Source organism: Muscardinus avellanarius (assembly GCF_963383645.1).
Source record: "Muscardinus avellanarius genome assembly, chromosome: 11".
NCBI lineage: Eukaryota > Metazoa > Chordata > Mammalia > Rodentia > Gliridae > Muscardinus > Muscardinus avellanarius.
Window position 1 is genome coordinate 41,545,007 of NC_137797.1, and position 15,377 is coordinate 41,560,383.

At 35.5% G+C, this 15,377-nt stretch overlaps 1 protein-coding gene across 2 annotated transcripts in view; it reads right to left on the minus strand.

Moving 5' to 3' along the window:
* OTOGL (otogelin like) overlaps positions 1-9,785 on the minus strand; it is a gene marked incomplete at both ends in the record, with an annotated part of 138,688 nt that extends 128,903 nt beyond the window's left edge. For both annotated transcript variants that reach the window (XM_080706671.1, XM_080706670.1), the window contains 5 exons: positions 786-884; positions 2,561-2,627; positions 7,623-7,671; positions 8,695-8,734; positions 9,707-9,785. In XM_080706671.1, coding sequence (XP_080562797.1) covers positions 786-884; positions 2,561-2,627; positions 7,623-7,671; positions 8,695-8,734; positions 9,707-9,785 — 334 coding nt within the window. The remainder of the gene's footprint in view (positions 1-785; positions 885-2,560; positions 2,628-7,622; positions 7,672-8,694; positions 8,735-9,706) is intronic.
* Positions 9,786-15,377: the final 5,592 nt, after the last annotated feature.

A 15,377-nucleotide genomic window follows, 5' to 3' on the forward strand; every position in this document is an offset into this window, starting at 1 on the left:
TAATATTTTCTTAAAGGTACTAGTTCTGGCCAACTTTGGCCTTTTCAGGAAAAGACCCAGAAGGATCCATTTTAAAGCAGTCTTTTCTGAAAGTGTGCCTTACTTTTGTGGCATATTATCATAGCATCTTGTACTTTCCTGTATATTCCCAAGTTTAATTATTGTGTATCTCTTGTGTATTGTTTTCTTCCTCCAGACTGCAACCTCCAGGAGGGTAGAAACATGTCTCTATGTTTCACAAATATATTCCCCAGTGCCCCCAGACTGGAGTCTAGTAGATGTTTAATAAATGTTGATTAAATAAATGGTTATTGATCATTATTAAATAATATCTTAATCACTATGGATAAAAAAGATCTTATTAAAATAAGATCTTAACCACTGTGGAGAAAATTCCCTTGTTTTTGAAGGACTCTCAAAACTATTTCAGTTTAAAGTACATAATGTCCAATTAAAGTTAAAAAGAATAACTGGCTCCAAATAATGAATCTAATTTACATAGTAAAAGAAAGATGAGTGAGAGCCCAGTCCTGGTGAGGTAGTGCTACATAAGGTAGAAATACTCAGAATTGTAAAAATCGGTGTGGAGAGAAAGTAAACATAAGTATTTTCTTTTACATTGTTTCTAAATCACTTCAAATTGCTGAAAATTAATTATGCTCTCTCTAGATAATATCCAATTTGACTGTCCTAACTCCCAATGGGTGACTACTACTGTAGCAAATTATGCCTTAATGTTCTTCTCCATGTCCCATGATTCTCTCATAAATACCCCTGACACTTACCAATCTGGCATCTTGTCCCCAGAGCCTGAAATATCTGACAGTCACATGTGCCCGTCTTAGAACAGAAAGCTCCGTTAAGGCATTCGTGAGGACAAGAACCTGAGGGGTAAAAATTAGAAGTTATCCTCTGGCATGCATCCATTCTTCTAAACACAATACAACACAATACATCAAGATCTAGCTGGGACTGACTGTAACCACTGTTAATTTAAACAGAACCCTGGGCCTCTTGCTTTGAGGAGCTAGCAAATTAAAACCATCAAATCTCTTTCTAGCTCGTTTCATTGTGTGTGCGTGAAGCGAGAGACAGGCTTTCTCATCCCCAGCTACTCTGAGAGCAAAGGGCAGCCTCCTTCAAGCCACTGAAAGGTCAAGTTCCCATGTAAGGAATCACTGTCCCCGCTGATGAGAACCAGAAACACACAAAGGGCAGATGATTCTGTTGATGGAGTTTGGCACCAGCTGGGAGTCCAACTGGCTCCTTCTCCAGGAGCGTGCACTGTATTAAAGAATAGCGTCCATCATTAAATTGTGGGATCATGCAAAGTATAACACTTGAAAAGAAATGCCCGCTTTTGAATAGAATGATTAAACATTTCATTTGAAGTTTGTCTATTCATCCTCAAGCTCAATACAAATGATGCAATATCTCTGGAACCAGAGCTTAACGTTGATGAGGCAGAAGCCTTAAATCACTGCAGGCTGTCATCAAAAATATTATTAGTTTCATGGAGAAAAACTTGCCCCCAAATATTTACATTAGAAAGAGGAAGCAAGTGATGATAAGCCTTAACACTGAGTTTAGCATCATCTCCATGTGGGTTGTTAGAAACGCAAATGAATCCCAGTGAGAATTTTCTTCTATTAGGAGAGGGCAAGAAGTAAAGCTCAAGCAGGAAGGACTTAAGAAACACTCAGAACTAGTGAACATCTTCAGTCACCATAAGATATTGTTAAAGAAATTTGTCCTCTCTGGAATATGTCAGTCACAGAAGATGCTTACTAATCACAGTTGCTAAACCACAGTTCTGCCAAAGACAAGAATAAGATCCTATTATTTCTTTCCACCCAACAATCTGTTGATGTCTCTATATTAAAAACATACAAACCTTTAGGTAAATTATGTGTGAGAAAAATGAGCTGTTTTAATCTAAACCATAAATATAGATGAATATGATGTTTTTCATAAACTTAAACATGTTTTTTCCTTAAGGGGTACATCTAACTTGAAACATCATCTTAGTTCACAGCCTTAAATTTTTCCAATGGGTAGATGTCTAAAAATTTAGATAAATAAATTTATCTCCTTCAAAATGTTATTTACAGTCTTGTTTAGTCTCCTGAGAACAAGTATCAAACCAAAACTGGTGAGGATCAATGTAATTTTAAACACAATGATAAGAATTCCTATTTTCTATTTACCACTCAAATTAAATTTCAAATTCCCATCAACATCCTGCTTAAAAGAAATAAAAACTGGTAAGGAAAAATAGGATGTGAAAGAATCAAAGAGCAGGTGGCTAGCTGGTTAAGAAAAAATGTTTTCTGATACTGAGTGACATCTTCTCAGGCTGTATAGTTATCCGTTTTGTCTAACTCTTCAGCCCTGGTTATTTATAAAAAATAATTTGAATTTCTATAGAATGTGAAGTTTAATTATTACTATTATCACCACCCTGGCTCAAGTACATGGAAACAATAAAGAATTGATTCAGTGTATCTCCCAAAGGTATCTTTTGAGGAAACAGATATAAAATCCAGATATAAATACTGACCTTTTATTTTGCTTTCACCCCAATTAATAGCTTCATGGAAAAAATATCTTGGAGAAGTTGCTTCAAACTGTGATATAAAGAAATAAGAATGCAAAAATAGATAGTTAAATCCAAGCTGAACACAGATGGAGAAAATTTGGAAAATAGGTACAAATATGGAAATTATGAAGTGCTGACTTTGGATTTCCTTGGATTATTGAGACTATCTCAGTGAGACAAAAAGAGGTTGTGGTTAGAAGACCTGGTTTTGAACCTTTGTTTTGCCTCTTCTGTGGCTTTGACAAGTCCTGTTCCTCCTCTGCCTATCACCCCCTGACTGAAATGAGCCTGTTTAGAACTTAATCTTTGGGTTCATTGGCTGCTTTGCCTACAGAAATACTATTTCTCTGACATTTCCAGATGGGAGGCTCTGGGGCAGGGGAATTAAACAGAGCTAATGAACCAACAGTCTGCGCAGTCCTGCCAGCCTGAACAACAGTCTGCAGAAACATCACCCACAGAAGCACAAGATATTTTGGGGTCAGTGTGTCATCTGTAACTCCAAAGAGCTGACACTTTAAAGAGCATAAAATTTTTCAACATATCTCTCTAAAGAACCTCAGGTAGTTTAGAGTCAGAGTTAAGGGCATGAACCACAGAACTAAACAGATCTGAACAGGAGTCCTATCTCTGTTATTATTTCTACTTAGGCAAGTTTCCCAACCTTTCAGTGCCTCTGTTTATCCATGTGTGAAGTGGGAACAATAATGGCACCTACCTTGATGTGTGGTTATGACAGAGATAAAACAATGCACATAAAGCCTCCAGCATAGATTTTGTCACAGAAAATTAACAATAAAGATATTTATCTTAACCTAAGCCATGTTTATGAAACCTTAAGGTTTATGACTCAGTAGCAAATAATTGTGGATTACCAAAATGCCAACTGAGTGAATCTCATCTTTCCCAATGGCATTTCTATGCTATACAGGAAAAAAACACACACACTAAATTTGCTGCATAGTTATCAAATAAAGCAGCTGATGATGCTGGAAAAATGCAGAATAAGAAGGAAGGGGGATGATAATGTAGGGACCAAAGTCCTTTCTCCACAGATACTAGCTACCTTCCTGCAGGCCAAGTTTTATTGATTTTTCCCTCTCACTACTTCACTACTTCTCCTTTTTATTCTTTTTTTCTTTTCTTTCTTCCTTTCTTTCTTTCCTTCTTTCTTTCTTTCCTTCTTTCTTTCTTTTGTGGTACTGGGGATGGAACCCAGGGGCATTCTACCTTCGAGATACACCCCCCCAGCCCTATATTTTATTCTTCATTTTAAAATATGGTCTCACTAAGTTGCAAAGGGCCTCACTAAGTAGCTGGAGGCTGTCCTTGAATTGCCAGACCCAGCTAGTACTTTTTATTTCAACAGGAATACCAACTCTGTGATCTGTGAAACTACCTTCATTCTCTCTCACATTAGGAAGATTCAATTCTAAACTCCTTGCCCCACACTATGGCTCCAAATTCATTGTTTCTCTGTTTTCTCCTCACTAATAAATCACCCCTATTTGTCTTTGCCTCTGTCTTCAACCTCAATTAGAATCACTGTGGTCCATAACCTTGATTTTACCAACATAACAGTATTATAGTTGTAACAGCCCCGTGGGCTCTTTTCCTCTATTCAACCAGAATTTTTTGATTAGGGAAATGAAAACTAATAGACAGCTTGGTGAAGCTTTAACAATTCTGTATTACCAAATCAGTAGAAAATAGAAAGGGAAGGGAAGAAAAGCAGCAAGCCTGGCAGCCACACTGGATAGCTGGAAAATGGAACTCTGCCCCCTCTCCATCCCTAGCCTTTAAGTACAGATTTTGTATTGATATGTTATCAGCGTTACCAAGGCAATGGGCTAGTAACTTTATTTTTTTTGCCAGGTGTTGCCTCTTTGTCTCTGGACAGCACTTACTAAGTGCAGGGGTCAATATTCTACCTTGTTTTTACCTCTATTGTATTGAGCTGTATTGTTTGTTCATCAACTATGGGTGCTTTGAAGCAACACATGGAGTTCAGAGGTAAACAGAGGCCCTGATTGCCTCCTCATATTTTTAGGGCTAAGGGCTTCAATTGTCTCTATGGATTTTAAGGCTAAGGGCCTTAATTCCATTTACATTCTAAGTATAAGTTAATCATTAGAACAAAGGTCAGAGAGAGCAGGATCTCTGCAGTGTAAGGGTTGCCACCCCTCCCTGCCTAAGTGCCTGCCCAACACCCAGACTCTGACTGCTTTTATATTTTAGAAATTAATACCAGAGCACTTTTTCAATACAGGCACAAGTCATATTTTCTCTTTCTCAATATTGTTTCAGATTGTCTAAATCAGACACAGCCATCAATATTACCAGGTCCAACATCTTCCTACTTTGGCTCTAAAATGATGCATGCCCGTCCCTTTAGTGGAAACCAGCCATCACCTCTGATGCTCCCCTTGAGTGCTTAGTGACCTCAACTCAGCCTCACACTGGCCTACGACCTTGAATGAATTACTCAACCTCTTCAGCATCAGTTTCCCAACCTATAAGAAGAAATAATACCTGCCTCACATAAATGTGAGGATGAAATGATATAAGCAGTGCATCATAAAAGTGTCAAGCACAGAATAAGGGTTATAAAAATGCTACTTCTTTTGTTTTTAGGCAAAAACTGAATATGTTTACGCTATGACATTAGACCAAGTCACAAGTATATAAATGTTACTTGGACCACCCAATTTATACTTTTTCTACAGAAATTCCCTACTACACCAGCTCTCAGGTTAGCCCAGCATCCATCCTGTTTATCCAGTATCTAGTACATTTTACCAATGCAAGGATATGATAGTCAGCTTTTATTTTTTAACATATCTAAATTTAGAATGGCATTTTACATTGATACTTGGGTGTGTTTTTATTTTCATATCATATAGATAATGGCATAATTGATGGTCTCTTAGATTAAATAAACCAGTTACACAGAACTGACTTTTTTACAAGCCTCCTTCCACTAAACATGGAATTTCTAGATAAGAAGCATTGCTATTCTTGTTTATATCTCTAGCCCAAGGATCATGAGATGTCAGCAGCAAATACCAACTGAATGGGAAAAAGATGTTGTTCAAATGGAAATCTGCCTCCCCAAAATGTTTCAGCCCTCCTCAGATTCATCTTAGAACTCATCTGGGTTTCTTTGTACACTGAGAGCTTCTGACTTCAGGCCCTATTCTGCTTCTGCCTCTGCCTGAAAGTGGAGTCCAAACGGATTTAAGGCCTCCCAGAGGCCACTTTCAGCCAATGAGAAGTAAGAATTGGTAAGTATTCCAGCCTCTTCACTCCTTGTGGAAATGATTCCAAGACACATGCTACACAGTTCCTCATGGTGTCATCAACAAGACCAGGCCCCAGATGTCTATAGCAAAAAGCTCCTCATTAACACACTCTTGTTTTGTTTTGTTTTGTTTTGCTTTGTTTTGATTGGGGTGCAGTGTTTGGTACTGGAGGTTGAGACCAGAGGCATTCTACCTCTGAGCTACACTCCCAACCCTATTTTATTTTTTATTTTGAGACAGGGTCTGACTAAGTTGTTAAGGAATCTCACTAAATTTTTACTCAAACATTAGAAAAAATGTTTCCTGGGATGTGTTTTCTGATAAACAACCAGGAAAAGTTATCAAAATTTGAAATCAAGCTGGGCATGGTGATGCATGCTTGTAATCCCAGCATTTGGGAGGCTGAGACAGGAGTATCATGGTTCGCGGACAGCCTCAGCTACTTAGTGAGGCCCTCTGCAACTCAGTGAGACCCTGTTTCAAAATAAAGAATAAAAAATATAGCTGAGGGTGTCACTCAGAGGTAAAATTCCCCTGGGTTCCATCCCCAGTACTCCCAAAAAAAATTTCTCAGAGAAAAAACTTCTTAGCCACTTCACATGATACATAAGTACTTTTATTCACAAAATACTCTATTTTAAGAAAAAAATTGTGTTTCTATTCCACAAACATTCTTTTACCCATTCTGGCCTTTAAAAAAAAGGTATCTACTGTTGACAAGAATATATTAGTTCTGTCTTCCAAACTGTCACAATAGCATATCAAATCTGTCTTCCATTTATCCACTAATTCTTTTCATTTAACACCATAAAGTATACAAATTCAGGCATCCATCAGAAAATGCTTATAGAAGTTGTTTGCATTTCAGCATTTGTCAAAGGCTTCCTTGAATACTTAAGCTGTCTACTATATAAATATTCAAATCATATTTCTTCCCAAAGAAATGCCTTTAACAAAGTTAGGATCCTCTATTTTGTGACCTTTTATAGATAGTTTTCAAAACCCACTTGTTTTAACATTCCAACCATAGTCTGAAGGCAGTGCAATTTATGTTAACCAATACACACACACACACACACACACACAAATATATATATAAATATATACACACATAAACATATATATATATATATATATATATATATATATGACATTCTCAAATTCAATGCTGTCCTGTCCCTCCAGAAAGAAAAGTAAAAAAGCTACTTCTTCAGAAATGACAGTAATTTAGATTCTTCAGAAAATACAAACATTTTTTTCAAGATACCAAGATATATCAGGTGCCTTTTTATAGTATTTAATTCAGTCATTTCTATCTTTCTGTCTCTTCCAGTATGTATTTGTATCAAATATTTTAGCTTCATGAATAAGGAAATGAATACCTAACTGATGTCATGCTTAATTTCTAATACAATTCAAATTGTTTGTGAGTAGATGGGATTGAATCTCCTATAAGTGTTTCTAGCCTATCTGTAGGTAACCAAGATGAAAAGCAAAAGATGCATTCACTTCAAACATGTCAATTTGAAACACTCGTGAATTTTATGGTTTGAAGGGAAAAAAAAGTCATAAAGAAGTTTCTTCGCCTCTTCCTCCCTTTTCCTGTCTTGTTTTTAGCATTTCATTCCCCTCCACAAAGGTCTCATTGTTAAAGTGACAGCGGACTCCAAAGCAGAATGGATTATTTCTCTGCCCCTCTCTCGGTCTGAAGCATAACCTACCTGTGCTGCTAAAAGAGCTCTTTTCTGTCGATTTTCATTAAACTCATTTCTGGAAGAAAACAAAAAGAACTTGTATAGTCAAAGGCCCCTCGGCAACCTGAACAAGCCTTTCCCAAGAGAGAGCTGGTGTTTTCCTCTTGATTTCCATCACTTTATCAAAGAGGTCTTTCTTGGCTTAACATTTAAAAGGTCCCCCTCCCCTTTTCAGAGGGGTTAAATTTGGGTGGTGGTGCAGTCTCATTTTACAAAATTCAGGAGTGTCCCCAAATCTCTTCAGTCTCTGATGTAAATGAAATTTTAGGAAGGAACTTTGAAATAGAAAAATAAACAAAATGGTGTAACGTTGTAGCACCAGCCAGCATAATATTTTCTCTACATGACTTTGTGAATGTGGTAAAGTCAGTACTTGCCAAGGGCACCTTTGCTTTTCCAAACATAATACTCAATTTTCTCCTGTTCCATGTCACAAAAGGCAGATTAATACTAATGTGAATAGGAGATCACATTGTGATTTATCAAAATCAAATGGTCAACAATTCACTGAGATGTACATATTTTATAGTGGTTTGTATTTTTATGTTATATTCATCAAGAGTTTTGTTTAAAAATATCAAATTGTGAATAGAGTTCTGCTTTTTATTCAAAAGATTGAGTCTAAACAGTTACTTTTATTATTTACTGTTAGAATTAGGTTAGTCTTTTTGTCATTTTTAAAATCTGTTTCTGTGTTAAGTATCCAGCATACGTGCAATCAATCTGTATTAATAATACAATTTAAATGGGCATGTTACCGAATATAGGTTCTTTACAAATCTGTGGAATGAAAGTAATGTTTTCTTAGTACCTATAGTCAATGGACATCACCAAGAACTCCTCTTATAATTAAAGGGGACAGAAATATTTTAGCTTCCTGAGTAAGAAAATGAATACCTAAACTGTTTTAAAGTCTTATGTTTTGTTTTGGGTTTTGTAAAATAATTTGTTTCTTTTCAAAGCAGATACAGTTACTGCTAAGCTTTACTTGTTACTCCCTTAACTTTACCTTTCAGAAGACATGACAAGGGATACTCACTTCGATGTTCCCATTAAGATGGATGATGCACAAATATATCCTGCCAGAGATAAATGTACATAAATAAGAATGAACAAGTATACAAATATCATGTTCAACATTCTGGCTATTTAACAGGTCACTGTAAACTAAATTCTAAAATATAGATTGAGTTCTGCTGGTAGTTATTTTGTACTTTTTAGACCAGAAAATTTCCTGTGAAATTATGGAGTGACTGACTCAAAAGGAAGAGATAGTGTACATAGATTTACACAGAGACACAATACAATAGAATGAGCACGAGACTTGGAAGCAGAGAGTCAAACACTTAGTATTGGCCAAGCTAAAGCAAAATACCAAACAAACCACAAAATGATGGTGTCATACAAATTGATCTCAACATCCTTGCCAGCTCAACATTCTGTGACCTCTTTCTCCTTTCCACCAGTAGAAATGGAAGATAGTATCTTTGACCTCTCCTGTCTTTTGTACTACAATAATTTCTCCCATTCCATCTATAATCTCCAAAATGATATAGCCTTTTTCAGAGAGTAAAACCTAACAATTAAATGTAAATAAACACCTTCCCTATAAAGATATTTATAAAAATTAATTTATAGGTAAGTTTACTATAAAAGTATTTGAAAATGTATTCCTAGCCTCAATTGTTCAAAGTTCTTACCACTTTAGGGCTCGCTATCATGAAGAAAGTTTAAGTATTCAATTACTCTTCATATATTATAAAATTTCAAGTGCTTAAATTGCACATAGATATTTTAAGTCATCTTTGAGAAGAGAAAAAATCAGATCTTATCCTAGTACAACTGTAAATCATGATAAAAGCATGATTTTAAGTAGCCATTTAAAACGACAAAAAATAACTAAAATGTCTATGTTTTCTACATTATTAAAAATTTTCAAGATTACCTGGATTTCCCCTCTAATTACTCAAAATGTTTTATAAGAAACTATTCATATTATAAGAAAGACTAACTATGATAAATTAAGGTTAAAAAGTAATAGTAATTCTTACCTTGTAATGAAAACAGCAGTATGTGAAGCGAGAATATACTCCAAGGTATCATTAAATTGAGTTTTCTCACAATGATCATTTCACTGTACCCTTTCTCCCTGAATGTAACTAAATTGCTGGTCTTTACTATGATGGCATCTTAGAAGTAAGCGTATTTGTAGTGTTCTCAAATTCTAATAATATAGCTGCGTGATAAATGATTCAACAAGGAATCCCAGCCTTCCTAACTACATAGAGCACCTGAAGCTTTAGAATTTGCAGACGAGCTTTTGGCTGAGATTCTCATTAGTAATGCATGGCAGCTTCTTACTGAGCCCGTATTGGTTACACCCTTCTCCACACCTGCACATCATACGCCCTTTAGGCTTTTTTTTTTTTTTTTTTTACAATTTCTAAAAACAGTGGCACACATATTTTTAAAAACTTGTTGATATCCCTTAATGTTATGAGATAATCATTATCTTAAGTATTGATCCACTCTCTGTGTTTTAGGTTTTTATTCATAAATAATGCCCTTTGGGAAAAAAGGGTGAAATAAAATCCTACCAAACTTTCCTAGAATGTTTAGCTGTTCTTGTGATTTTTTTCTTAAAGAATTTTTTGAAAACTAGACTAAAATAATGTGTATATATTTCCAACTCAAACCCCATTAGAGTGTAGTTTAAGTTGACATTTCCATGTACCTACAGATCTTTCTATTAAACATTCTACAACAAAAGCAGGATTTTTAAAAGATAATATTATAATACTCAAATCTAAAAAAAAAAATAATAAAGGAACTCACCTAGCCCTGAAAACTTCCCTTCATACCCCATTTTTTCATCGTCTATGACAAGTACCTAATTAGATAACAAAGACAGATTTCTATCCCAGCAGTAGGAGCACTCTTCTCCAGAAGCAACTGACTGCCTAGACTGGCATCAGAGAAGAGCTCAGATAATTCTTAATGAATTCCACTGAGATGCTCTAAGCCCCTGAATGAGTAAAATCCATACCTAAGGAAGGGGTACACATTTCCTATAGCAGATCCCCACAAGTTATCTGTATGGTTATCAGACTCATATAACAAATGGGGTGCGGTAGTAAGCATTGTCTAACTATGCAGGAACTACTCACGAGACAAAGAAGTGCGGCACTTACTAACATCCTCCGCTACCCAGACACTTCTTCTGCAGTAACTTTCACGTCTTTCTCTGAAGCATCCTTGATATTCTTACATATTAGCTGGTCCAACATCCATTATGCAAACAGCTTACTGTTTGTATCTCAAATTCAAGGGTCCTTAAGTCTTATTCAACAAAACCTTAATTCCTTTCCATTACCTAAATGCCAGCTAATTCCATGAACCAGAGATGAAGTTTGCCTACTTAGGAAAAAGATTAAGCATGTAAACACAAACACATATCACTAAAATTATAAAGTGGCTATGTACCTGTCTAAACACACACATGCATGCACACATATTCACTTTGAATTTTAAAAGAATTTTAAATTATCTTGAATTTTTAATATATAAGTGTAGCATATGTTTAATGATATTTACTCAAAGGTTACTATTCTATTATTATTGAAATAATTAAGCAATTATCTAACTCTAAACTGATAATCAACTTAATTTTATAGTTAATTTCTGAGTATCGACCTAAAAATATGAATCTACTCAACCACAGTCAGAACTATAAAATATCTTAGATTCTTAAAATATGAATACAAAATAAGTTAAAAAGTTAAGGTTTAAAATTGTTTACAATACAGTAATTGTCCTCCTAGGAATCTTTTTTTTTAAACAGAGGAGCCAGGTGTGGTGGCACACACTTATAATCCCTGTATTTGGGAAGCTGAGACAGGAGGATTTCAAGTTCACAGCCAAACTCAGAAACTTAGTGAGGCCCTCTACAACTTAGTGAGACCCTGTTAACAAATAAAAAATAAAATAAAATAGGTCTAGAAGTGTAGCTCAGAGGCAGAAAACTCCTGGATTCAATTCCCAGTGCCATCAAATAAATAAATAAAGGAAGCAAATTTTTCATGCAGTGTTTATAAGCTATATACATAATAACTCTCCTTTTTAATTTACAATAGCTTTCCTTGGCTTTGCAGTGTCATGTAGAAGGCAACATATATGACAGCTCAATGACTCTTCCTCCAGGATTTTTTCCCCCAATCTAGCAGGTACTTGACCTTTTTCTTTGAATTTAATATTTTCCAAAAGTGGCTGACCTCCAATGAAAAACCTCTAATAAAAATCAAAGTTAAATTTCATGATTCAATAAAGCAAAATGCTGAACACTTTTATTGGTGTGTTGCAATGATACATCATAGTGAAATTCAGTGTGATACGAACACACATGCACACAGTTCTTGGGATAATATTTCCTTCCATATCTCAGCCTGATTCCCACTCCTGCCTCCCAGCACATGTTAGTGAAATTGACAGTAATACCTTCATATATTCCCACAGCATTATCTGAACTGTGTCTCCTCACACCCTCCCTCGATCCCCTTCCACAGTTATTTCAAATACTCCTAGAATTAGGTGAAAAGGGAATACTAAATAGTAATAAAAAGCCATGTGAAAAGTATGTGTTTATCATATAAATGTTGATACTTTTGGAAACATATTAAAATGTAGTAACCTTGAATCTTCATCTCAAATTTAAACTTTTGGTTCAAAACTTTTGGTATCTTTAAACTTTTGGTTCAAAAGCATCACAGTGACTTACTGAAACACATTGCAGCCAGCCTTGGTGGCGCACACTTGTAATCCCAGCATTTGGGAGGCTGAGACAGGAGGATCACAGTTTGCAGACAGCCTCAGCTACTTAGTGAGGCCCTTTGTAACTCAGTGAGACCCTGTTTCAAAATAAAAAAAAATAGGGCTGATGGTGTAGCTTGGGGGTAGAATGCCCCTGGGTTCTATTCCCAGTACTGCAAAAAAAAAAAAAAATTACATAGATGATGATAGATGATAGATAGATAGGTGACAGAGGTATAGTAAACATGGCAATTGTATCACCTAAAGTTTTTATTTCTACTTTTTCTGTTTTGAACTATATACATTCAAGAAAATGCAAGTTGTTTACGTACTAAAGAAAATAATCAAAATTTGCATGAAAACTATCAAGATAGACTTCCATGAATAGCCACAAGAGAACAGAAAATTTAGATGAAAGATTAGACCCGATCTATGAAAAGAAAATAAAAAGAATTTGTGGCTGCTACCACTTGTAATTATTACTGTCAAAATTGAGTTGACAGCTTTTATGTTTCATTCTACCCTGACAATAGAAATCTGGCAAAACGTGAGTCAGCCACCAGCTTGGGAAGAGATATTAAATTCAGGAGAAGTCTGAGGCAATGACATAATGCAAGAAAATAAACAGCTCCCTTTCTGCTACAAAAGTGCTGCACATTTTCCCACATGGAATATGATCTTTAGAAAGGTGACACCTGACAACCTACTGGCCTCAACACACCGAATTAAAAAACAACCAGGCAGAATGGGAAAAGTTTGACCTGATGGTATGTATGTCAGTGATAAAGGGTATTTTAATAAAGTTAATCATCTGTGAGAAAGTTGAATTTCCTTGATGATTTATATAATTCTCATTTATATTAATTGAGATCAAATCTAAAGTGATAACATTTGACTCTCCTAATATCACTTTCTCCTAATGAAATGCAATTATTCCTCACTTACTTTACTAAACTTAACACATTCAGGTTCAATGATTTTATCCAGAATTTATGTTACCAAGGAGCCAGAAAAAAGAAACTCATATCTTTTAGATTATTTTTTCCACTCTGAATGTAACTGCCTTATTATTAGATAGTTTATGCTATTTGGGGGAAATACTGGGGATGGAACTGAGGGGCAGTCTACCTCCAAGCCATACCCCAGACCTATTTTATTTTTATTTGGAAACAGGATCTCACTAGGTTAATGAGAGTCTCACTACTTGCTGAGGCTGTCCTCAAACCTACAATCCTTCTGTCTCTGCCTCCCAAGTACTAGGGTTATAAGCATGTGACACCATGCCCAGCTTAGTTTGTGGCATTCTATTAATGCTTTCAGAATGTATGTTACTTGGTAATTTCTGAGATGTTTCATATAATTTAATTTACAATTGGTGTTTATTTTAGTTTTTCTGAATAGGGACGTGATTATGTTTCATAAATCTAAAAAATTTGCCAGCTATAAAAATTTGCCAGTATAGATAAATGGTATCTATACTGGTTATGATTTTAATTTAAAGTTCACACCCAGCCGGGCGTGGTGGCGCACGCTTGTAATCCCCACGCTTGGGAGGCTGAGACAGGAGGATCGCGCAGGTTCGAAGCCAGCCACGCGCGCTGGCTTAGGAGACCCTGTTTCCAAATAAAAAATGTAAAAATAGGTCTGGGAGAGTAGCCCGGAGATAGAAGGGCTTCCAGGAACCCCAGTACCACCAAAAAGAAAAATTAAAAATAAAAATAAAGTTCACATCCAGAAGTTAATGTATTATAGTTTATAATAACATTCATCTTCCAAGTTCCTATAGTACCACTGATTTATAATATCTAATTGACATTTTGTGAAGAAGACTGCTCCAATTAAACTGTCCTCTTGTCAACATTTTATTCATCAGTACAAGATATTATATTAATATCTTCATTTTCTGATTACCAAAGCACTTTGGGTTTGTACTATATGGTGCAATGTCTAATACACTGAATAATAATATGTAAGTTCTTATGTTTTCAACTCTAGATTATATTTTCATCATTTGTATGAACTTAGAGTTGTAGAGGAATAATATGTTAATTTCATTTCTCAAGGATGGGAGCTAATATCTCAAATTGTGCTGCTGTCTGCACTTGCTTCTCTTAGATGGATTGCTTTTATGGGCTTTGCACTTTTGAATTTTGGATTCATGTTTAGTTGAGCATTTCCTATAGAAATCTTTTACCACCAGGATTGAGGAAGTACTCTTCCAAAAAGATTTTGTATCTACTTCTCCCTGGTATTCCAGAAAATTTCATGTTGCTTTCTCAACTTTAGGGTTCCCAGACTATATAGAATAGGAATTTTAGTCCCAAACTCAAAGTGAAGGAAGGCCAAGTCCAGTTCCAGTTTCTGCTTTGTTTTTGGCCTCTGGCAATATTCCTTATACTCCTGGAAACTCATCCATCTTTTTACATGGTTGACTGATTTTACTTGGCATTTTCAAGTGTTTTATAGCTGGCAAATTTTTTAGATAATCTAGTCTTCCAAATTGCCAAAATACAAAACTACCAACCGTCAGAAAAGAAATACTTTTCTAAGTGCTTTATATATTTGCTTTGTTATTTCATCAGCTTAATTACAACTTACTTTCTCAGCTTAATTATAAACAAGTCATTCAAGCCAGGTGTGGTGGTGCACACCTATAAACCCAGTATTTGGGAGGCCAAGACAGAAGGATCACAGGTTCAGGAACAGCCTTGGCAACATAGCAAGACTCTTAGAAACCTAGTAAGACCCTGTATCAAAATAAAAATAAAAAGGGCTAGGGTTGTAACTCAGAGGTAGAAAGATTCTGAGTTCCATTCCTAGTATCTCTTACACACACACACACACACACACACACACACACACACACACACACAATGTTATTCAAAACAAATAACCGTAAATGTTTAAAAAAAAAAA